The sequence below is a fragment of the Pecten maximus genome, chromosome 8 (assembly GCF_902652985.1).
Source record: "Pecten maximus chromosome 8, xPecMax1.1, whole genome shotgun sequence".
Lineage (NCBI taxonomy): Eukaryota > Metazoa > Mollusca > Bivalvia > Pectinida > Pectinidae > Pecten > Pecten maximus.
In genome coordinates this window covers 43,219,944-43,246,232 of record NC_047022.1, presented here as the reverse complement: position 1 = coordinate 43,246,232, position 26,289 = coordinate 43,219,944, and the positions used below count along the sequence as shown (strand labels likewise).

The window sequence follows — 26,289 nt, the reverse complement described above, 5'->3', positions numbered from 1 at the left end:
TGAACGTATATACCTTTATCAGATGTTTTTGTTATAGTCACCTACCTTGAAAATGTCTTAACCATACTAGAAAATTATAAAAATAACTAGATAAATGAATCATCCAGACTGCTAATGAAATATACAAGGCCCTGTCCATATTTGCATAATCCAGTGGATAGAAGACTGTGAAGATTACTAACAATATGCATCTCGGTAAAAGGTAAATTGTAATTATTGGGGACATCTGTAATGATTGGGGACATCTGTAATGAGTGGGGACATCTGTAATGATTGAAGACATCTGTAATATTTGGGGACATCTGTAATGATTGGGGACATCTGTATTGATTGGGGAAATATGTAATGATTGGGGACATCTGTATTGATTTTGGACATCTGTAATGATTGGGGACATCTGTAATGATTGAAGACATCTGTAATGATTGGGGACATATGTAATGATTGGGGACATCTGTAATGATTTGGGACATCTGTAATTATTGGGGACATTTGTAATGATTGGGGACATCTGTATTGATTGGGGACATCTGTAATGATTGAAGACATCTCTATTGATTGGGGACATCTGTAATGATTGGGGACATCTGTAATGATTGAAGACATCTCTATTGATTGGGGACATCTGTAATGATTGGGGACATCTGTAATGATTGGGGACATCTGTAATGATTGGGGACATCTGTAATGATTGGGGACATCTGTAATGATTGGGGACATCTGTAATGACTGGGGACATTTGTAATGATTGGGGACATTTGTAATGATTGGGGACATCTGTAATGATTGGGGACATCTGTAATGATTGAAGACATCTGTAATGATTGGGGACATCTGTAATGATTGGGGACATCTCTATTGATTGGGGACATCTGTAATGATTGGGGACATCTGTAATGATTGGGGACATCTGTAATATTTGGGGACATCTGTAATCATTGAAAACATCTGTAATGATTGGGGACATCTGTAAGGATTCGGACATCTGTAATAATTGGGGACATCTGTATTGATTGGGGACATCTGTAATTATTGAAGACATCCGTATTGATTGGGGACATCTGTAATTATTGGGGCCATCTGTAATGATGGGGACATCTGCAATGATTGGGGACATCTGTAATTATTGAAGACATCCGTATTGATTGGGGACATCTGTAATTATTGGGGCCATCTGTAATGATGGGGACATCTGCAATGATTGGGGACATCTGTAATTATTGAAGACATCCGTATTGATTGGGGACATCTGTTATTATTGGGGCCATCTGTAATGATGGGGACATCTGCAATGATTGGGGACATCTGTCATGAATGGGGACATCTGTAATGATTGGGGACATCTGTAATTATTGAAGACATCTGTATTAATTGAAGACATCTGCAATGATTGGGGACATCTCTAATGATTGGGGACATCTGTAATGATTGGGGACATCTGTAATGATTGGGGACATCTGTAATGATTGGGGACATCTGTAATGATTGAAGACATCTGTAATGATTGAAGGCATCTGTAATGATTGAAGACATCTGTAATGATTGGAAACATCTATATTGATTGGGGACATCTGTAATGATTGGGGACATCTGTAATAATTGGGGACATTTGTAATGACTGGGGACATCTGTAATGATTTGGGACATCTGTAATGATTGGGGACATCTGTAATGATTTGGAAAATCTGTATTGATTGGGGACATCTGTAATGATTGGGGACATCTGTAATGATTGGGGACATCTGTAATATTTGGGGACATCTGTAATCATTGAAAACATCTGTAATGATTGGGGACATCTGTAATGATTCGGACATCTGTAATAATTGGGGACATCTGTATTGATTGGGGACATCTGTAATTATTGAAGACATCCGTATTGATTGGGGACATCTGTAATTATTGGGGCCATCTGTAATGATGGGGACATCTGCAATGATTGGGGACATCTGTAATTATTGAAGACATCCGTATTGATTGGGGACATCTGTAATTATTGGGGCCATCTGTAATGATGGGGACATCTGCAATGATTGGGGACATCTGTAATTATTGAAGACATGCGTATTGATTGGGGACATCTGTAATTATTGGGGCCATCTGTAATGATGGGGACATCTGCAATGATTGGGGACATCTGTCATGACTGGGGACATCTGTAATGATTGGGGACATCTGTAATTATTGAAGACATCTGTATTAATTGAAGACATCTGCAATGATTGGGGACATCTGTAATGATTGGGGACATCTGTAATGATTGGGGACATCTGTAATGATTGGGGACATCTGTAATGATTGGGGACATCTGTAATGATTGGGGACATCTGTAATGATTGGGGACATCTGTAATGATTGAAGACATCTGTAATGATTGAAGACATCTGTAATGATTGAAGACATCTGTAATGATTGGGGACATCTGTATTGATTGGGGACATCTGTAATGATTTGGGACATCTGTAATAATTGGGGACATTTGTAATGACTGGGGACATCTGTAATGATTTGGGACATCTGTAATGATTGGGGACATCTGTAATGATTTGGGAAATCTGTATTGATTGGGGACATCTGTAATGATGGGGACATCTGTAATGATTGGGGACATCTGTAATGATTGGGGACATCTGTAATGATTGGGGACATCTGTAATGATTGGGGACATCTGTAATGATTGGGGACATCTGTAATGATTGGGGACATCTGTAATGATTGGGGACATCTGTAATGATTGGGGACATCTGTAATGATTGGGGACATCTGTAATGATTTGGAAAATCTGTATTGATTGGGGACATCTGTAATGATTGGGGACATCTGTAATGATTGGGGACATCTGTAATATTTGGGGACATCTGTAATCATTGAAAACATCTGTAATGATTGGGGACATCTGTAATGATTCGGACATCTGTAATAATTGGGGACATCTGTATTGATTGGGGACATCTGTAATTATTGAAGACATCCGTATTGATTGGGGACATCTGTAATTATTGGGGCCATCTGTAATGATGGGGACATCTGCAATGATTGGGGACATCTGTAATTATTGAAGACATCCGTATTGATTGGGGACATCTGTAATTATTGGGGCCATCTGTAATGATGGGGACATCTGCAATGATTGGGGACATCTGTAATTATTGAAGACATGCGTATTGATTGGGGACATCTGTAATTATTGGGGCCATCTGTAATGATGGGGACATCTGCAATGATTGGGGACATCTGTCATGACTGGGGACATCTGTAATGATTGGGGACATCTGTAATTATTGAAGACATCTGTAATGATTGGGGACATCTGTAATGATTGGGGACATCTGTAATGATTGGGGACATCTGTAATGATTGGGGACATCTGTAATGATTGGGGACATCTGTAATGATTGGGGACATCTGTAATGATTGGGGACATCTGTAATGATTGAAGACATCTGTAATGATTGAAGACATCTGTAATGATTGAAGACATCTGTAATGATTGGAAACATCTATATTGATTGGGGACATCTGTAATGATTGGGGACATCTGTAATAATTGGGGACATTTGTAATGACTGGGGACATCTGTAATGATTTGGGACATCTGTAATGATTGGGGACATCTGTAATGATTTGGAAAATCTGTATTGATTGGGGACAGCTGTAATGATGGGGACATCTGTAATGATTGGGGACATCTGTAATGATTGGGGACATCTGTAATGATTGGGGACATCTGTAATGATTGGGGACATCTGTAATGATTGGGGACATCTGTAATGATTGGGGACATCTGTATTGATTGGGGACATATGTAATGATTGGGGATATCTGTATTGATTTTGGACATCTGTAATGATTGGGGACATCTGTAATGATTGAAGACATCTGTAATGATTGAAGACATCTGTAATGATTGGGGACATCTGTAATGATTGGGGACATCTGTAATGATTGAAGACATCTGTAATGATTGGGGACATCTGTAATGATTGGGGACATCTGTAATGATTGGGGACATTTGTAATGATTGGGACATCTGTAATGATTGAAGACATCTCTATTGATTGGGGACATCTGTAATGATTGGGGACATCTGTAATGACTGGGGAAATCTGTATTGATTGAGGACATCTGTAATGATTGGGAACATCTGTAATGTTTTGGGACATCTGTAATGATTGGGGACATCTGTAATGATTGAAGACATCTGTAATGATTGAAGGCATCTGTAATGATTGAAGACATCTGTAATGATTGGAAACATCTATATTGATTGGGGACATCTGTAATGATTGGGGACATCTGTAATAATTGGGGACATTTGTAATGACTGGGGACATCTGTAATGATTTGGGACATCTGTAATGATTGGGGACATCTGTAATGATTTGGAAAATCTGTATTGATTGGGGACATCTGTAATGACTGGGGACATCTGTAATTATTGGGGACATCTGTAATGATTGGGGACATCTGTAATGATTGGGGACATCTGTAATGATTGGGGACATCTGTATTGATTGGGGACATATGTAATGATTGGGGATATCTGTATTGATTTCGGACATCTGTAATGATTGGGGACATCTGTAATGATTGAAGACATCTGTAATGATTGAAGACATCTGTAATGATTGGGGACATCTGTAATGAGTGGGGACATCTGTAATGATTGAAGACATCTGTAATATTTGGGGACATCTGTAATGATTGGGGACATCTGTAATGATTGGGGACATATGTAATGATTGGGACATCTGTAATGATTGAAGACATCTCTATTGATTGGGGACATCTGTAATGATTGGGGACATCTGTAATGACTGGGGAAATCTGTATTGATTGAGGACATCTGTAATGATTGGGAACATCTGTAATGTTTTGGGACATCTGTAATGATTGGGGACATCTGTAATGATTGAAGACATCTGTAATGATTGAAGGCATCTGTAATGATTGAAGACATCTGTAATGATTGGAAACATCTATATTGATTGGGGACATCTGTAATGATTGGGGACATCTGTAATAATTGGGGACATTTGTAATGACTGGGGACATCTGTAATGATTTGGGACATCTGTAATGATTGGGGACATCTGTAATGATTTGGAAAATCTGTATTGATTGGGGACAGCTGTAATGATTGGGGACATCTGTAATGATTGGGGACATCTGTAATATTTGGGGACATCTGTAATCATTGAAAACATCTGTAATGATTGGGGACATCTGTAATGATTCGGACATCTGTAATAATTGGGGACATCTGTATTGATTGGGGACATCTGTAATTATTGAAGACATCCGTATTGATTGGGGACATCTGTAATTATTGGGGCCATCTGTAATGATGGGGACATCTGCAATGATTGGGGACATCTGTAATTATTGAAGACATCCGTATTGATTGGGGACATCTGTAATTATTGGGGCCATCTGTAATGATGGGGACATCTGCAATGATTGGGGACATCTGTAATTATTGAAGACATGCGTATTGATTGGGGACATCTGTAATTATTGGGGCCATCTGTAATGATGGGGACATCTGCAATGATTGGGGACATCTGTCATGATTGGGGACATCTGTAATGATTGGGGACATCTGTAATTATTGAAGACATCTGTATTAATTGAAGACATCTGCAATGATTGGGGACATCTGTAATGATTGGGGACATCTGTAATGATTGGGGACATCTGTAATGATTGGGGACATCTGTAATGATTGGGGACATCTGTAATGATTGGGGACATCTGTAATGATTGGGGACATCTGTAATGATTGAAGACATCTGTAATGATTGAAGACATCTGTAATGATTGAAGACATCTGTAATGATTGGGGACATCTGTATTGATTGGGGACATCTGTAATGATTGGGGACATCTGTAATAATTGGGGACATTTGTAATGACTGGGGACATCTGTAATGATTTGGGACATCTGTAATGATTGGGGACATCTGTAATGATTTGGGAAATCTGTATTGATTGGGGACAGCTGTAATGATGGGGACATCTGTAATGATTGGGGACATCTGTAATGATTGGGGACATCTGTAATGATTGGGGACATCTGTAATGATTGGGGACATCTGTAATGATTGGGGACATCTGTAATGATTGGGGACATCTGTAATGATTGGGGACATCTGTAATGATTGGGGACATCTGTAATGATTGGGGACATCTGTAATGATTTGGGAAATCTGTATTGATTGGGGACATCTGTAATGATTGGGGACATCTGTAATGATTGGGGACATCTGTAATATTTGGGGACATCTGTAATCATTGAAAACATCTGTAATGATTGGGGACATCTGTAATGATTGGGGACATCTGTAATAATTGGGGACATCTGTATTGATTGGGGACATCTGTAATTATTGAAGACATCCGTATTGATTGGGGACATCTGTAATTATTGGGGCCATCTGTAATGATGGGGACATCTGCAATGATTGGGGACATCTGTAATTATTGAAGACATCCGTATTGATTGGGGACATCTGTAATTATTGGGGCCATCTGTAATGATGGGGACATCTGCAATGATTGGGGACATCTGTAATTATTGAAGACATGCGTATTGATTGGGGACATCTGTAATTATTGGGGCCATCTGTAATGATGGGGACATCTGCAATGATTGGGGACATCTGTCATGATTGGGGACATCTGTAATGATTGGGGACATCTGTAATTATTGAAGACATCTGTATTAATTGAAGACATCTGCAATGATTGGGGACATCTGTAATGATTGGGGACATCTGTAATGATTGGGGACATCTGTAATGATTGGGGACATCTGTAATGATTGGGGACATCTGTAATGATTGGGGACATCTGTAATGATTGGGGACATCTGTAATGATTGAAGACATCTGTAATGATTGAAGACATCTGTAATGATTGAAGACATCTGTAATGATTGGAAACATCTATATTGATTGGGGACATCTGTAATGATTGGGGACATCTGTAATAATTGGGGACATTTGTAATGACTGGGGACATCTGTAATGATTTGGGACATCTGTAATGATTGGGGACATCTGTAATGATTTGGAAAATCTGTATTGAATGGGGACAGCTGTAATGATGGGGACATCTGTAATGATTGGGGACATCTGTAATGACTGGGGACATCTGTAATGATTGGGGACATCTGTAATGATTGGGGACATCTGTAATGATTGGGGACATCTGTAATGATTGGGGACATCTGTATTGATTGGGGACATCTGTAATGATTGGGGATATCTGTATTGATTTTGGACATCTGTAATGATTGGGGACATCTGTAATGATTGAAGACATCTGTAATGATTGAAGACATCTGTAATGATTGGGGACATCTGTAATGATTGGGGACATCTGTAATGATTGAAGACATCTGTAATAATTGGGGACATCTGTAATGATTGGGGACATCTGTAATGATTGGGGACATTTGTAATGATTGGGACATCTGTAATGATTGAAGACATCTCTATTGATTGGGGACATCTGTAATGATTGGGGACATCTGTAATGACTGGGGAAATCTGTATTGATTGAGGACATCTGTAATGATTGGGAACATCTGTAATGTTTTGGGACATCTGTAATGATTGGGGACATCTGTAATGATTGAAGACATCTGTAATGATTGAAGGCATCTGTAATGATTGAAGACATCTGTAATGATTGGAAACATCTATATTGATTGGGGACATCTGTAATGATTGGGGACATCTATAATAATTGGGGACATTTGTAATGACTGGGGACATCTGTAATGATTTGGGACATCTGTAATGATTGGGGACATCTGTAATGATTTGGAAAATCTGTATTGATTGGGGACAGCTGTAATGATGGGGACATCTGTAATGATTGGGGACATCTGTAATGACTGGGGACATCTGTAATTATTGGGGACATCTGTAATGATTGGGGACATCTGTAATGATTGGGGAATCTGTAATGATTGGGGACATCTGTTTTGATTGGGGACATATGTAATGATTGGGGACATCTGTATTGATTTTGGACATCTGTAATGATTGGGGACATCTGTAATGATTGAAGACATCTGTAATGATTGAAGACATCTGTAATGATTGGGGACATCTGTAATGATTGGGGACATATGTAATGATTGGGGACATCTGTAATGATTAGGGACATTTGTAATGATTGAAGACATCTGTAATGATTGGGGACATCTTTATTGATTGAGGACATCTGTAATGATTGAAGACATCTGTAATGATTGGAGAAATCTGTAATGACTGGGGACATTTGTAATGATTGGGGACATTTGTAATGATTGGGGACATCTGTAATGATTGGGGACATCTGTAATGATTGGGGACATCTGTAATGATTGGGGACATCTGTAATGATGGAAGACATCTGTATTGATTGGGGACATCTGTAATGATTGGGGACATCTTTATTGATTGAGGACATCTGTAATGATTGAAGACATCTGTTATGATTGGAGAAATCTGTAATGACTGGGGACATTTGTAATGATTGGGGACATTTGTAATGATTGGGGACATCTGTAATGATTGGGGACATCTGTAATGATTGAAGACATCTGTAATGATTGGGGACATCTGTAATGATTGGGGACATCTGTAATGATTGGGGACATCTCTATTGATTGGGGACATCTGTAATGATTGGGGACATCTGTATTGATTGGGGACAATAAGGGTTATTAATTATATATCGTATTTAAGCTGGTCTGCCTGTTGACAGAAAATGTGTTCTGAAATCGATATCACCCTGCATTCCTCCGAATCTGAACAAGAAATAACTGAAACAATTGATTTATTTCCTTTTATTATTTCTCATATATGGCATCATTTCGTTCAAACTTATGTGTAACAAAGTACAAATATTTGTTATAAAAATCTACATTATTAATTTTACAAACAATATGGATTAATAAGTCGGAATACAACATATGTGTTGTTTTATAAAATAGTATAAAAATCACTAACCCCTTGGCAGGCCACACGCGCACTCACAAGAAGAGTCCACATTTATATAGCATTCATATTCGTAATACAATTCTTATTAAAATGATGAGATCTTAATGACTTAATTTTGATGTATTATGAATAATGTTAAACAAAAAATCCACTCAACAGTTGGAATTTCATTTGATATAAATTACTGATTTTGATGAGATGAATATTATTATAGATATGAATAGAAAAAACAGGGATGAAGTCGAATGCAATTCACACTTCAGGTACATATACATCCATGCTTTGTATGCATCACATCTACACCATAATTAAAAGACGTAAATACCAGAGTATACCTCTATGTAAAGAGTAAATGATTTCAGTAGTAAATAGTACGTGTACATTACCCCCGATAAGGTAAGATAATCTTTTTCTTGTATACGATAGCTGGCTTGCTGATAAAACGTTATCATTACTAGGTCATGATAACGTGTAAGCAGGTAGATTAGAATATCATAGAAACAAAGCCATTATCTTTATAAGGACAAGTAATCTTTACAAGCCACTATTCAGTACACAGTTCCAGCATGCATTACCAAACTGAAGCAGTAATATATATATATATTTTAGAAGGTTGTTAAAACTGTTAAAACGTAAATAACGTTCGAAGATATTATACAAAAAAACATGACATGCACGGTGAAATAAAACTGCATATTGAGCATTTCATGAATATCAAATTCGTTAGATCGTAGAAAGTGACAGTGTTTTCATTAGTCATTGTACAAATATACTGGAGATGAAATGAAACGTAATTTGACATTCGAAAGATTAAAAACGGACGTTGACATTTATAAAGACAAGCTTTCGTTATAGAAACCGACCTCTAAATGCAATCGGAACATGAACACATACATTTTGAAATGATTTGCGTTTCATGGTGTTTTTATGAAAGCTATCACTGATATACTAGGATTTAGCTGTCCTTGGAAGATAATAATAGATACGACTCGCATGTTCATTTCTCTTTATCTGTTGGCTACATTAGTTACATGTCTGTGGAAGAAATCACATAAATACTTATATAGAACACGCTAATATACTACAGTAATTCATATATATTACATATTTTCTCTCGTTCATCGTTTTCTCACACATAAAAGAAACATTTTAGAGAAGCTATCTACTCTAAATAAAATACCAAATCCAGCTTCTTGTTTATTGTGATCGGTATAATTACTCGCCATTTGTCTTTTATATTAAAACCCACTATCTATATATAGCCATAGGCCGGTTTAGTATTTCACTGAACACATTAAAGGAATAATGCCCATGACTTTGATAATAATAAATATATATATGCATAGCGCTTTAAAAAGCATAGGTTGGTTATGGCTCCCATATCATGTTTTTAAATAAGTTAATGAATTATGAAATGAAAAATATGATAAATAAAATACGTGCATGTTGTAGGAATAGTTAGGAAACGTACATGCATGTATCCTATATATGATTATACTTATATAATTCTGTTTCACAGAAGGGATAGAGACAGTAACGGACAGACAAAGCACTATTTACAAACTTAAAGGCACATTATGAATTGAGCATTATATTTTAAAGCCAAATAATTGTATTCACATTAACATATTGACATATTACATATATAAGCGGAACACACGTTTCTACATGATACTTACTGGACACGAATAAAACAACTAAAACAACTTAATTTCTCACGCTCGATTATTTTACATTCGATGACGTGGTTACATACAAGGTGGATTAATTGAGCGCTATCAATAATCAAATACCTGTATCTGCTGTGTTACCCTACATTCCGGCCAAGAGTGTCGAGGAATGTTTGGGAAGCAAGTAAATTGATGTCTGCAACTGTAAAAGTAACATAGCTTTGAAACGAGTATTTCTGATCTAATTACTGTATATCATAGCATATCATATAACATAGTAGTTTTGCCAGTTGTTGCTTAAAGATATATGTAGACGTGGTAGTTTATAAAGACACGGAAAACGTAGCGTTTTTACACATTTCGTTGCCCAAACACACACAAAAAAAAAAAAAAAAACAACAACAAAAAAACACACACGTCATTATATTAGTAAAATATAAATTTTCTTTAACTCTTGTTGCCCAAAGATATTATGTAACCGTTTTATTATCGCAGCCATTCTTGCCCTTATATATATGCAAAGGTAACTGTTAGCCATAGTTGCCACTAGTTTCATTTTCTTTAAAATGCAGTATTTTTTAAAGACATTGTTGCCCACAGATACCCAAAAACGTAGTGTTAAATAGCTTTTGTGCCTCATCGATACATGTTAATCATTGCCAATTGACAATTAATACTAACTCGCTTTAATTTTGACCGAAAAGGGGGACACCATACTTAGAGAATGTGAAATCTATAAATTGATACTATATTGCGTACAGTAATGTCCTGAGATGAGACCATTTGTTTTAATGATAGTACCGATATACTATTCAATTATATACGATCTCCCAGAGAGCGTTTCAAAGCTTGGCGAGATCAAGCAGTAACGGTGCTTCGTTAGGATGTCACTGGTACCACAGGTAATACTGCTATACTAAAGTCATAACCGCTTAAAGCTTGTCGTATGCAAATTCATGAACTATACAATTATATTGCTTATTCTGTTATAGTAACGAGGCACTACGCTTATTCAATCCTCACTTTGTAAGTTTGAGTAAGCAAAGGTTTTGGATGAAAATGTCACAATATGCAAACGTTTTGAAAGGCACTCATCTGGTATGGTTGTCAAATATAGTGCAAGTCATAAAATGTTTACAGCAATGGTACCCTATAGTAATAAACGTACAACAGGCGAAATAACAAAATCACCTCTTATTGGGCATTAAACCAAATCTAATCCGCTTGTACAGACGACATATACAATCTGAAATGTCGATGTCTGGAAGTTAACAGCTGCTTTCGAAGATAGGTTTGGAATTAAGTCTAATGCAGGGGGAAGATTAGTCTTTGCTATATTCTTAAATTTTATTGTTACATTTTCAACATATTTCTACGTCTATTTTTAGTCTGGAGAACCATTTCAACATTTCTGTTTTTCATGTCAATTTGGCTTGTGTGTCCAGGGACATCGTTCAAGATTTGCATTCGTGAGAATGGGAAACCCAATGGTTCAACTGAAAAATATAAATCAATTAAATATTACGAACATTATCTAAATACCATTCTTAATAATTAATTAATTGGTGTAGGTGCGTGAGTTCCTTGTCCTGAGCACCTAACAAAGTAAAGTAATTATGCATGTAAATTGGAACATCTTTGGTAAATATATTGTTATGGAACATAGGTCTTAATATCCTAATCTCACATAATTTAGTTAATGAAATGAAAATATATAATTCCGTAATAACAAAACCAAACATATCATTATAGTAAAGAAAGTTATAGAAAAATCCATAGAATTTGGCAAATATTTTAAACATCTAAATATTGAAATGATTGAAACGCGAGCATATTGATGGCAGCCGAAAACTCATTATAATTTAAACCATATCCATAATTTGTCTTCTTTAACATACGTTACATGGAGATCCCAAATAGCCCCGTTCTAACACCTATTACTCATAGTAAATTCTTCCTCAAATGATCAAATATAAGAAGCCAGATTTTACACAGCAGAATCAATATAGTTTTTATGAGAATGTGGCATTGCTAGAACATTATATTTATGTCAACTCCAACAAGTACAAATATACATTTCATAATCTGCAAAAATTGTTTTGGGCGAATGTCAAGTAGTCTGGGCACATTTTTGTTTGTAGTATTCCCATTGTCAGAGTAAAATGAAAATAGGGATAATCTTATCGTTTAATTATCTATCCCCATCGGAACGGCGATTCCTCAACAGGGATGTGGCAGATCTTTGTGTAATGTAGGACAGTAACTGGTATGGACGAACGGATATGATAAATATGAAGTTAACTACACTGATGAAACATAATATATCATCTACAAGAAATTTGAAAATGATTCGAAAGTCATTTACGTTTTAACTCCCATAAATGTTCATTCCGATGGAATGACAAAGTAGGGGTGGCTAAGTATTCCGTCCACAAACACTGAATCTTACCTGACATGTCTGACTACAATACCAGACGAGTTTGCAGCTAGAACAGAGGAACATGGCCGACTTCCCACACACTTTGCAGTTGCCGTTGATTTGTTGGAGCTGAGGGGGTGTTTCTCGCTGCACTACTACACCGGACGAGTACGCGGGTGTTGTAGGTAGATCACGTGTATATCTAGGGCTCTGCTGAACAGTGGTGGACGTATGTATTTGGCCATAATTCTGAATTGAAAACAATTGGTTGATAACATTTATCATTATTTATATCTTTATTAACGCATAAGGAAAATAACCTAAAGAAACATAAACCAAATCTGAAATTAAAAAAACTAAATAAAACAGAAAATACAGAGCTTATCAACAAGCTACATAAAGATACGAATAAAACATATATAGATTTGCAGGTGGACCCTTGAAATAGTTAAAGGAGATTAAGACCAGATATTCAGGAAGGTAAAGCGTCTTCTACTTCATCAAAATAATACAAGTGTTTAGCGACAATCTGAACATATCATTTTACAAAGACTGAATATTTGTGGCATACCATTATTTTTCCAGTGTTGTTGCTTTGAGTATTTGTAGGATTATTTTGTAATGCCGCCTGTACAGTTGAAGGCACTCGCGCAACGACTTCCGGTCTAGCGTTTGGTTGTTGTTGCTGATGTTGGGTCACGTAAGACTGTTGTAGTGGCGTATTGCTGCTGGGAATTTCAACATGGACATGCGTATTGCGGTTCTGATGAGCTACAAGCCATAACAAATGTATATTAGATTACATCGATTTCACGATCAACATATGAACTTTCCCCAAAATTCACAAAACAAATTTCATTAACAATCATACTTACAAAGAAAACCGTCAATATATAACATGAGTATAGGCAAACATCGACATACCCGTAACTACTGGATATCTGCTGTTTACGGCAGTAGTCTGAACTACGACTTGTCCATGTGAACCTGCCGGGTGAAACGAAATAGGGAAGTGAATGTCACTGTCGGTAGCTTCTGGAACACTTGGTCTGTGTGGTCTGTGATCTTTATTTGAAGTGTCATTTACGTTAATGTTGAAACCACTCACACCACTTCCTCTGGAAACTGTTCTTGCACCAACGAGAACGCGCTGGGATTGATCAACCGTATTTGATTGTGGCATGGTTGTTACAGCAGCGTGAGGCCGCTGGAGCACGAGTAATTGGTCTTGGCTACCGGATTCGCGAGACTGTCCAGAAGGAACTGTAATATTGTTCGAACTTTGGCTTGTAATATTAACAGGAACTCGAAGTCTATTGGCTAACTGTGTCTGAATCATTGGATTCACATTCTGACCACTATAAGGTGTCATAAAACGGGACTGCCCTGATGAAACAACCTGTGGGTGTATTTGACCCTGGCTCGAGTTTATGTTCATATGCGTAGCAGGGAATATACCCTGTGACACTATCGGTTGGACAGTTTGCGGAATAACTTGTGTTTTGTTGTGGTGTTGTACCTGCTGCATGACGTTTTCTTGTGGCTGTGGATGTTGCTTCTGTTGTAGCTGTTTCTGCTGTTGTAATGCCTGTTGTTGTCGTTGTAGTTTTTGTTGCTGCTGAATATGTTGTTGTACTTGTCGCTTAAATTGCTGTGGTGGTTGTTGTTGCTGTTGAATATATTGTTGTTGCTGTTTTTGCATCATCATTTGTTTATGTTGTTGCTCTCGTACAATTAAGTCCTTTTGCATTTGCTGTGAATTGTGTTGCATTTTCAACATTTGTTGGCGTGTTTGTTGCTGATTGACTCTTTGGGTATACCGCTGTTGTTTTCTCTCTGCTTCTTTGATCTTTTCCTGTGCATTTTCTTGAATACTCTGAAAAAGCTTTGGATCGATCGAGTAGCTGTTTGGAATGTGTGATTGATCTGTTTTAGATTTTTGAGTCGAAATTTCAGGATCGTCAAATTTCTGGCGTTTTGCCAATGCTTCAGTCAATTCCCGCTGAACAACCATCTCAGTATCTTGATGCTTATCTACCGCTTGTGATTGTTGTGTTTCCTGTATTTGGACACTGGTGCATGAGGACGTTGTAACTGTATTTGTAGCCGTTTGATCAATTAACGTAGAAACATTTTGAGGACACGACACTGGTTTTATTTCTTGCTGACGCTCACACTGAACGTTCCCTTTAAGACTAACTTCAGGACTGATGTTCTGTTTATTTTTAGCTTCAGATAAATCGGTCCCCTTTACACATGGCGACGAAACAGATGTGGTTGTATTTGTGGAGGCTGATCCCTCTTTACTAATGTTGGATTGTAGCTTTCGACTTAATTTTGTTTTATGTTCCAGAAATGAAGGCAACGGGTAAATCAGTTGGCCAGCACTCTGGAATGGAGTCTGACTGTGGGCCAGGGGTGGTACGCTCTTTGACGGTTGACTGGTAGAGAATTCGAAAGGTGGCCTTGTGAGTGGATCTTTCCTCTTCATGAAGGGACCAGTTATGTCCATATGAGCGGGTTTTTGTACTTTGCATTTTTCAATTTCCTGACTAAGCCCCACTATGTTTTCTCCGACTGACATATGAGCGGGAGCCGGGTTGCCAGCTTGACCTGTCGGTCTTAGCTGGGTAAGACGAGAAGGATGTCCAAGCCTTTTTCTGTAACGCAAAGCGTTGTTGATTTTCCCTAGTAATTCAGCCTGACATTTCGACTGCTTTTCGCGGGACAGAGTTCCATGAGACGTATTTGCAAGGTCAAGGGCAAATATTTGATTGGGATCCCCATTTATTGGACGGATACCCAAATTGCTACCGTTTAAATTGCGTGGTTTTCTTTGGATGCCTAATTGTCTTAACAGGTTTGCTTTTTCGTTCTTCAGCCTGATCAATTCTGCCCTCTCCTGTGCCATTCGAGCCTCGCGTTCCTGGATTAGTCGATATTCTCTCAAGTGCTTATAAACCTCCTTGTCAAGCTCTTTCGATTTAGGAGACATATTTTGAGTCACGCACGCATTTGACACGTTTATTTTGTTTGGGTGATTTTCCATAACCTCATTACTAGTGAAGGTTTTAGGAACACCTCTTTCCTGTGAAGAATGGACCGCTGGTGATGTTGAGGACACAGTGTTAGTCACTTGAAATGCACTGCCTGAATTAATCTTCGAGCTAATACCTGTGGTGTTGGATATGTTGACAGGACTATAGATATCATTGGTATGGCCTGAACTTTCTGTGGTAGTTGTTGAGGACGTCGTGCAGGACAAGTTAACCATGCCAATGTTTCCTTGCAAATGTTTCACGTCACTGCCGTTCAAATGGTCGTCCACGTTTGCTTTACATGATAAATCTGTAGGTTCACTACTATCTATTGCTTTTATAGGGTGTGGATCTGATGTTTCCTTAGGCATGAGTGGAATACCCCTAGGCAATTGTTCTCTCTGACCTGTTGAATATGAATATGAAAAGGAAATATGAATATAATGACATTATAAATTTTCAACACATATTTTGGAAAGGTTAATATTTTGGCATTGCTAGATTGTGTATGGGGCGGATGTGTTTATGAAATAAAAGAGGAATACAGGAATACATTAACTGTGACTTGTAGACTAAGAAACAGAAACACTGATACAATACTGGTAAGACTTGATATATACACTGATATACAGGAGGCATATAAAGTTATAGGCATATGTAGCAAAATATTGACTTGGATATTAGTGATCTAGTGCAGATCTCTAGTGCAGAGATTTTGTGACAAAGCATTGACAAACACCCTGGCATATATGACTATTTTGATCACCTGGTTTGGCAAAGACTGAGTAGACAACAAGTATTAAGAGTACCTGAGGTAAAGCCTATCGAATACAGCTTGTACTATCAGATAAAGGGCTGTCATAGACATTGTCATAAACAAGGTTCTCTAGTGGTCTACAATATACATAGAGGTTACACAACGAGTGGTTGTTGGATATGGAATTTATTTCACACGAGTAAGTTATTTTTTAAAAGTTACAAAAGACACGAGCTTTAGCGAGTGTTTTTTTGCAACTTTTAAAAAATAACTTACGAGTGTGAAATAAATTCCATATCCAACAATTTCGAGTCGTGTGACCTGTTTCTACCACAATAATATCGGCTTGAATCAAAGGGAAACGTGGCCAAGTATAATTTCGCGTATGCAAATAAAGTGTACCGGTGACGTCCGGGACCCGGTGATGTGACGTCATTAGATTATTGATGACGTCAATAACAATTGCAGCTTGGGTCAAAGTTCACCGTGTTAGCCAATCAAAATGCGTACAGAGTTTATACCACGTGTGGTATAAACAGATTGTTAATTAACATCTGTAATGATTAACTGATGGTCTGAGAGTTGAATAACACAGGGTATTGTGGTAGAAATTGTTATAAACAAGGTTCTCTAGTGATCTGTCATAGACATTGTCATAAACAATGTTCTCTAGTGACCTGTCATAGACATTGTCATAAACAAGGTTCTTTAGTGATCTGTCATAGACATTGTTATAAACAAGGTTCTCTAGTGACCTGTCATAGACATTGTCATAAACAAGGTTCTTTAGTGATCTGTCATAGACATTGTCATAAACAAGGTTCTTTAGTGATCTGTCATAGACATTGTTATAAACAAGGTTCTCTAGTGACCTGTCATAGACATTGTCATAAACAAGGTTCTTTAGTTATCTGTCATAGACATTGTAATAACGATCTGACAAAAGTCTGAGATACATTTCGTTACAGAACATCTGGCAATAGTTGGGAATGAAGTTTGCTATATGCCATGAAAAGACAAATATGTAGTGAAATTTGACATAATCCATGTCATATCTTGTGAATATATTGTTGCTTTGATATCAATTCGAACAAATTTGATGCGAACTAAAACCTATAACTGACTGGCGAGGAATTGGTGTTTGCGATAATTCCCTATAAAACAAAAAGAAAGTACATCTTTTGAATATTTGATATATACTCTAACATGTTCGACAAAAATGATCTAAACAAATATTCATAGGAGAGAGGTTTACCTGGCGATAGCTTCACACATAAATTCAGAGGTGTATCATCATTAGGGGATACCACATCTTTCCCAGCTTTGGTTTCACTGTAAAAAAAAACAACACAAAAACACACATAGATGAAATGTACAGCGGTGTAGTATTATGAGATTGTTTTATTATAGGATTTTGCTGTTAATTTAAATTTGTAGTATCATGTAGACGATTACTGTCAACATAACAAAAAGACGAAGAGTCCGTATTTGTATTTTGCTATATCCATACCTGATAGTTTCTGATGTTACAGTATCTTCCCTAAGGGAGTTAGAGCATTCATTGTCGATGTTCTCGTCTACAGCGGTCGTCGTGGAAACTTCCATGTCGATTGTATCCACGTCTGGCTTAGTGTCATTGCCCAGGCCTTGCGGGGAATCCCCATTAGGTTCTAACATTGCACCCTTGTCCTGATTATCGCTGACGTCCTCTTCCTTTTTGTATTTGTTCTCTAACCAATTGTGGCGTGGGAACTCTTGGACGAGCCTATCCATATCACTGACAGTTATTTTCGACTTCAGAGTACCCTTAGAATTCACTCTTCGTCGCTTCGGGGGCAGGATCGTTGGTAGTTCATCTTCGTCTATAATGAAATTAATTTCTTCGTAAAATGCATATATACACGATATAGGAATAATGTATTCGTGTTACTAACAATGAACGTATGGTATGTGTGTACAAAGCATTAGCCAGTGTAATAGGAAAACTATGGTATCTGACACGATACTAGACAGTGTCATAAGAAAACTACGGTATTAGCCTCAATGGTAGACAGTGTTATAGGAAAACTATGGTATTAGACAAATTTGTAGCCAGTGTAACAGAACAAGTTAGATTTACACCGTTTATAAAGTATACCTCTGAAACGAAAATCAGGGCATGGAAACGCGACCAGCCTCGGCAGTTAAATATGACACTATAACAGGATATACAACATACCTGTATGTATAAATGAAATATATCTAAATATATTTTCAAAACGACAGAGTTAGTTGCATCTGATATCATCTCCAGCATTATAAGAGTTCCAACTCATGAATAGTACTTATATGCAGATGTTTCTTAATCCTCTTTCAAATGCATGAACATTACCGTCCTAAGCCATAAAAACACAGAATAAAACTGTAACGCTATGATTCGCAGTGATAAAACTTGCTAGGTGTACATATCTATCAGTGGTCCTATAAAGAAAAACACACACATATCAATCGATTTTCAAACAGGACCAAGATAACGAATGAATTGAGGCCGAGGTCAGGCTAGCTACGGTATTAGAACGATGTTATCTTATATAGCGTCTTCAACGGCAACTATCATATATTATTACACATGATGTTTAGACATGGAGAGGATATTTTTTGGGAATTTGATATATGCATACTATTAACAAAAACAGTCTTTATTATGCAACAAAAATAAAATGATTGAATAGTCAATGTCCAATAAATTGATGTTGTAGTATTTAGAGATATCTTATATTTTATACTGGATTTGTAAAGATAAATTATCTCGGTACCAACTGTGTATACACAGCTGTACCAGCTACACCAGTCCAAGTGGGGACTTCATTCCACATGACAAATGCTTATTTGACCTTTGAACTCTCCATCCATACTTGTTTTTGTACGGTCATTATGCATGGTTAACTTGAATATTACATTTTGTTTTTTGTGCTGTAACAGGACTGCAGGAACAGTACTTACCTTAAATTAACGTTACAGCTATAGTTTCTTAAGATCACAGTTTGCATCCAGCCGGTATCATAAGTTTGGCTTTAACACAGACATAACGACTAAATCCGTTACAGGGGGACATTATTCTAACGGATGTAGTGTAAGTGGCGAGGCCGATAAGAATAAGGAACTCACCACTTACACTTTTACTTCCTCCACTCACTATTGTTCTCATATGAAAGCACTTGTAATGCTCACTCGCTGTTATATGTATCCAATAGTTTTGACACACACCAAAATAAACAGAAAATATTCAGGCTGGATGATTTTGATCAACTTATATCTTTTCTGAAAATTTTTAACAAATTCTAAACACCTTTGCAATACTTTAATTCATGTCACGAAAATGTGCAAAGGCGTCTCCTGTACAATCATATTATAGGGAAAAATAAATTTTAAACCATCATTTCATCGCGTGATTTAAAATGAAACAACATAATAACAAATGATTATTTTTTAGCAAAACAGAAATTTGCCCGCAAAACGACATTCAGTTTGATAACTTTTCTCCGTAATATTTACCATTAATACGCCCATTTCATACATGTATTTACCGATTTAACAATGTGTGGGTGACATATCAATAGAATGGCGTCCTGCATTTCATTAGTAATTTTAGAAAACACGTTTTAGAATATGACATTATGTAGATTATTTTTGTAGTAACAAGCGATATGTTGTTATGACTGAGCTGTTCCGACAACAGACCAGTGAACAAAGCAAAACACAGCAAAACACAACCAGACATAACGACAAAACAAGCAACCAGACATAACGACAAAACAAGCAACCAGACATAACGAGTATACAACCAACCAGACATAACGAGTATACAACCAACCAGACATAACGACAAAACAAGCAACCAGACATAACAAGTATACAACCAACCAGACATAACGACAATACAACCAACCAGATATAACGAGTATACAACCAACCAGACATCACGAGTATATAACCAACCAGACATAACAAGTATACAACCAACCAGACATAACGACAAAACAAGCAACCAGACATAACAAGTATACAACCAACCAGACATAACGACAATACAACCAACCAGATATAACAAGTATACAACCAACCAGACATCACGAGTATATAACCAACCAGACATAACAAGTATACAACCAACCAGACATAACGACAATACAACCAACCAGATATAACAAGTATACAACCAACCAGACATAACGAGTATACAACCAACCAGACATAACGACAATACAACCAACCAGACATAACGACAATTCAACCAACCAGACACAACGAGTATACAACCAACCAGACATAACGAGTATACAACCAACCAGACAGAACGAGTATACAACCAACCATACATGACGACAATACAACCAACCAGATATAACGAGTATACAACCAACCAGACATAACAAGTATACAACCAACCAGACATAACGACAATACAACCAACCAGACATAACGACAATTCAACCAACCAGACATAACGAGTATATAACCAACCAGACATAACTAGTATACAACCAACCAGACACAACAAGTATACAACCAACCAGACATAACGACAATACAACCAACCAGACATAACGACAATTCAACCAACCAGACATAACGAGTATATAACCAACCAGACATAACTAGTATACAACCAACCAGACACAACGAGTATACAACCAACCAGACGTAACGAGTATACAAACAACCAGACATAACGACAATACAACCAACCAGACATAACGACATTACAACCAACCAGACATAACGACAAAACAACCAACCAGACATAACGAGTATATAACTAACCAGACATAACAAGTATACAACCAACCAGACATAACTAGTATACAACCAACCAGACATAACGAGTATACAACCAACCAGACATAACGACATTACAACCAACCAGACATAACGAGTATACAACCAACCAGACATAATGACAATACAACCAACCAGACATAACGACAAGACAAACAACAAGATATAACGAGTATACCACTAGCCAGACATAACGACAAGACAAACAATCAGACATAACGAGTATATAACCAACCAGACATAACGAGTATACAACCAACCAGACATAACGAGTATACAACCAACCAGACATAACGACAAGACAAAAAATCAGACATAACGACAACACAACCACCCAGACATAAAGAGTATATAACCAACCAGACATAACGAGTATACAACCAACCAGACGTAACGAGTATAAAACCAACCAGACATAACGAGTATATAACCAACCAGACATAACGAGTATACAACCAACCAGACATAACGAGTATACAACCAACCAGTCATAACGAGTATACAACCAACCAGACATAACTAGTATACAACCAACCAGACATAACGAGTATACAACCAACCAGACATAACGACAATACAACCAACCAGACATAACGAGTATACAACCAACTAGACATAATGACAATACAACCAACCAGACAAAATGACAAGACAAACAACAAGATATAACGAGTATACCACTAGCCAGACATAACGACAAGACAAACAATCAGACATAACGAGTATACAACCAACCAGACATAACGAGTATACAACCAACCAGACATAACGACAAGACAAACAATCAGACATAACGAGTATACAACCAACCAGACATAACGAATATACAACCAACCAGACATAACGAGTATACAACCAACCAGACATAACGAGTATACAACCAACCAGACGTAACGAGTATACAACCAACCAGACATAATGACAATACAACCAACCAGACATAACGAGTATACAACCAACCAGACATAACGAGTATACAACCAACCAGACATAACGAGTATACAACCAACCAGACATAACGAGTATACAACCAACCAGACATAACGCGTATACAACCAACCAGACATAACGACAAGACAAACAATCAGACATAAAGAGTATACAACCAACCAGACATAACGACAATACAACCAACCAGATATAACGAGTATACAACCAACCAGACATAACGAGTATACAACCAACCAGACATAACGAGTATACAACCAACCATACATGACGACAACACAACCAACCAGACATAACGAGTATATAACCAACCAGACATAACGAGTATACAACCAACCAGACATAACGACAATACAACCAACCAGACATAACGAGTATACAACCAACTAGACATAATGACAATACAACCAACCAGACAAAACGACAAGACAAACAACAAGATATAACGAGTATACCACTAGCCAGACATAACGACAAGACAAACAATCAGACATAACGAGTATACAACCAACCAGACATAACGAGTATACAACCAACCAGACATAACGACAAGACAAACAATCAGACATAACGAGTATACAACCAACCAGACATAACGAATATACAACCAACCAGACATAACGAGTATACAACCAACCAGACATAACGAGTATACAACCAACCAGACGTAACGAGTATACAACCAACCAGACATAATGACAATACAACCAACCAGACATAACGAGTATACAACCAACCAGACATAACGAGTATACAACCAACCAGACATAACGAGTATACAACCAACCAGACATAACGAGTATACAACCAACCAGACATAACGAGTATACAACCAACCAGACATAACGACAAGACAAACAATCAGACATAAAGAGTATACAACCAACCAGACATAACGACAATACAACCAACCAGATATAACGAGTATACAACCAACCAGACATAACGAGTATACAACCAACCAGACATAACGAGTATACAACCAACCATACATGACGACAACACAACCAACCAGACATAACGAGTATATAACCAACCAGACATAACGAGTATACAACCAACCAGACATAACGAGTATACAACCAACGAGACATAACGCGTATACAACCAACCAGACATAACGACAAGACAAACAATCAGACATAAAGAGTATACAACCAACCAGACATAACGAGTATACAACCAACCAGACATAACGAGTATACAACCAACCAGACATGACGACAACACAACCAACCAGACATAACGAGTATATAACCAACCAGACATAACGAGTATACAACCAACCAGACATAACGAGTATACAAACAATCAGACATAAAGAGTATACAACCAACCAGACATAACGAGTATACAACCAACCAGACATAACGAGTATACAACCAACCAGACATAACGACAATACAACCAACCAGACATAACTAGTAAACAACCAACCAGACATAACGAGTATATAACCAACCAGATATAACGAGTATACAACCAACCAGACATAACGACAACACAACCAACCAGACATAACGAGTATACAACCAACCAGACAGAACGATCAAATGACGAAATCTAAAGCTTGCACAGGAATAGTAATTATATGCTTCAAAATGCTGTTCTTACATAAAAACATATTTCCTTATTACTTTTGAGATATTGCATGGTAACTTTACCCGAAACAGATTTGTTTTTATTATATCATTGCAGTAATACGATAGTTTAATGTATCCTGTGTTGACACTCACCTATAACAGATTGATCGGCACCACCTTCTATGATTTTCTTAATGTCAGGAAAGTCTAGCAATCCGTCCTTCTTTCCTGGTTTACGTTTCTTTGTTACTGTAAGGCGAGACCTTCTGGAATGCATTCTCCTCGGGACATTTCGACCGTTTACTGACTGTTTGGATCTAGTTGCCTTACGGTTGTCATTGTCATTTGTACACACGCTATCCCCCGGATGATCGATAGAATCCGTGTCTAGTGATTCTTTCAAATTTTTCCTTGGAGATCTTGAGATAGTAAGGGTGAGTTTCTCTTCTGTTGTTTTGGCTGTGCGAGATTTTTTAGTTACATTGTCTGCCTTTCTAACATATTTACGTTTCTGCCTGAGAGCAGGCGTTTTAACGGTCTCTGGTTTGGTAGTTTTCTTTACTGTCACACTGTTTGTCACACGCGTTTTCCGTTTCCCAACAGTTTGTTGAGGATCCACTGTGGCAGCTGTTGATTCCAATAATGGAGTTGGTGCTGCGGTTTGACAACTTTCGTTTTCACAAACATCCATTATCGTGGTATCGACAGGAATGTTTTGAGGTGTGATACTGGATACCGTATCCACTGTATCAATGGTTTCCTCATTCGATGTCTCTGTCGGGTTCTTTACACTTTCGTCGTCCTCCATAGGAATGTCTATTTTAAGCGAGTGATGATCTTCGTCATCAGAATACCTGACAGTAGCGTCACTAGCGTCACTATCATAATTCGTTTCGCTCTTATGCCTTTCTTTTGTGGTGATCTGTTTGTCCTTATCCGATTGAATGTTTGTAATAAAAAGTGCTGTAACTGCGCTTTCTGCTTCAGCTTTGTTGATGCGATCATCACTCGTCTCCACGGTGACCGTCACCAAAGAAATCACATCCGTGTCATGTTTAGAATCTATTGCAGATTCTTCGGTTGAATCTATATTGGATTCAATATGTTCCTCTGCTCCGATAAAATCTGCATTTGCAACAACGTATTCTTCTGCACCAATAGAATCCATATTTGACACGATAGGATTTTCTAGGTTGGTTGAATTCATATTTGACAAAACCGATGATTCGTTTGCATCGACGGAATCATCACGTTTTGCAACGACCGAATCATCATGTTTTCCACAGACCGAATCATCATGTTTTCCAACGGCGGAATCATCAGATTTTGCATCGAGTGAATCATTACATTTTGCATCGACTGAATCCTCACCAAGTTCCTCTGTATTTTGAGTCGGAATCGGTACGGAAGCACAATCGGTTGAAATAATGTTCAAATCTACTTCCGACGATGGATTTATTTGCTCGTCAACCTCTTTCGGTTTATCGCCTATTGTTTCATCGGGATCCATGTTGTTTCCCACGGTAATAGCTTCCTCGGTGACGAATTCTGAGAACTGTTCTTTAGTGTCTGGAGTAACTGGTGCGTCATGATTTTCAGCAGCATTGCTTTCCGTCACAAACTTCATCTGGTTCTACCGTTTTATCAAAGTTTTCAAACTGTAATGTACTTTCAGAAATGTTTTCGGTTTCGGTATCAGATTCCTTCGTTAAGGGATCAATCGTATCACTTTCAATAGCATTACCTTGACTCTTGTCCTTGTTTGAATCTACCATTTCTAACTCAATAACACTCTCCGCACATACAGAATCATTTGGCACGCTGTCTGAATAGGATTCCTTTGTTTCAACCATTATGACGGTGAATGAAGAGATGTCCTCAGGGTTTTCATCTGTTTTATTATCAATTTCCTTTTCTGCATCATCGAGCACGGCATATGTGTTTTCAACTAGGGTGTCTTTGTCGTTAGTGAGTGATGGTACAACTTCTGCTGTAGCCAAATCCTCTGACACTTCTCCAGTATTAACGATGGCAAAGTCAATTGGCTCCAATATCGGTGG

At 37.6% G+C, this 26,289-nt stretch overlaps 1 protein-coding gene across 1 annotated transcript; it reads right to left on the bottom strand.

The window, feature by feature from the left end:
• Positions 1 to 8,826: 8,826 nt before the first annotated feature.
• LOC117333585 (formin-J-like) lies at positions 8,827 to 25,971 on the bottom strand. The gene is made up of 7 exons (XM_033892939.1): positions 24,383 to 25,971; positions 18,391 to 18,742; positions 18,136 to 18,212; positions 14,010 to 16,529; positions 13,657 to 13,856; positions 13,116 to 13,334; positions 8,827 to 12,162 (listed from the first exon to the last, which is right to left on the bottom strand). Exons 1-7 carry the CDS (start codon positions 25,854 to 25,856, stop codon positions 12,121 to 12,123), a joined length of 4,884 nt encoding a protein of 1,627 aa, XP_033748830.1. The 5' UTR covers positions 25,857 to 25,971; the 3' UTR covers positions 8,827 to 12,120.
• Positions 25,972 to 26,289: the final 318 nt, after the last annotated feature.

Excerpts from the sequence above, each read along its gene's own strand:
- LOC117333585 (XM_033892939.1), bottom strand. The coding sequence starts at position 25,856 with ATGAAGTTTGTGACGGAAAGCAATGCTGCTGAAAATCATGACGCACCA. Across the intron at positions 16,530-18,135 it reads ATGTGTGAAGCTATCGCCAG|GTCAGAGAGAACAATTGCCT; the intron begins GTAAACCTCTCT and ends CATATTCAACAG. Across the intron at positions 13,857-14,009 it reads CAGATATCCAGTAGTTACGG|CTCATCAGAACCGCAATACG; the intron begins GTATGTCGATGT and ends TATGGCTTGTAG.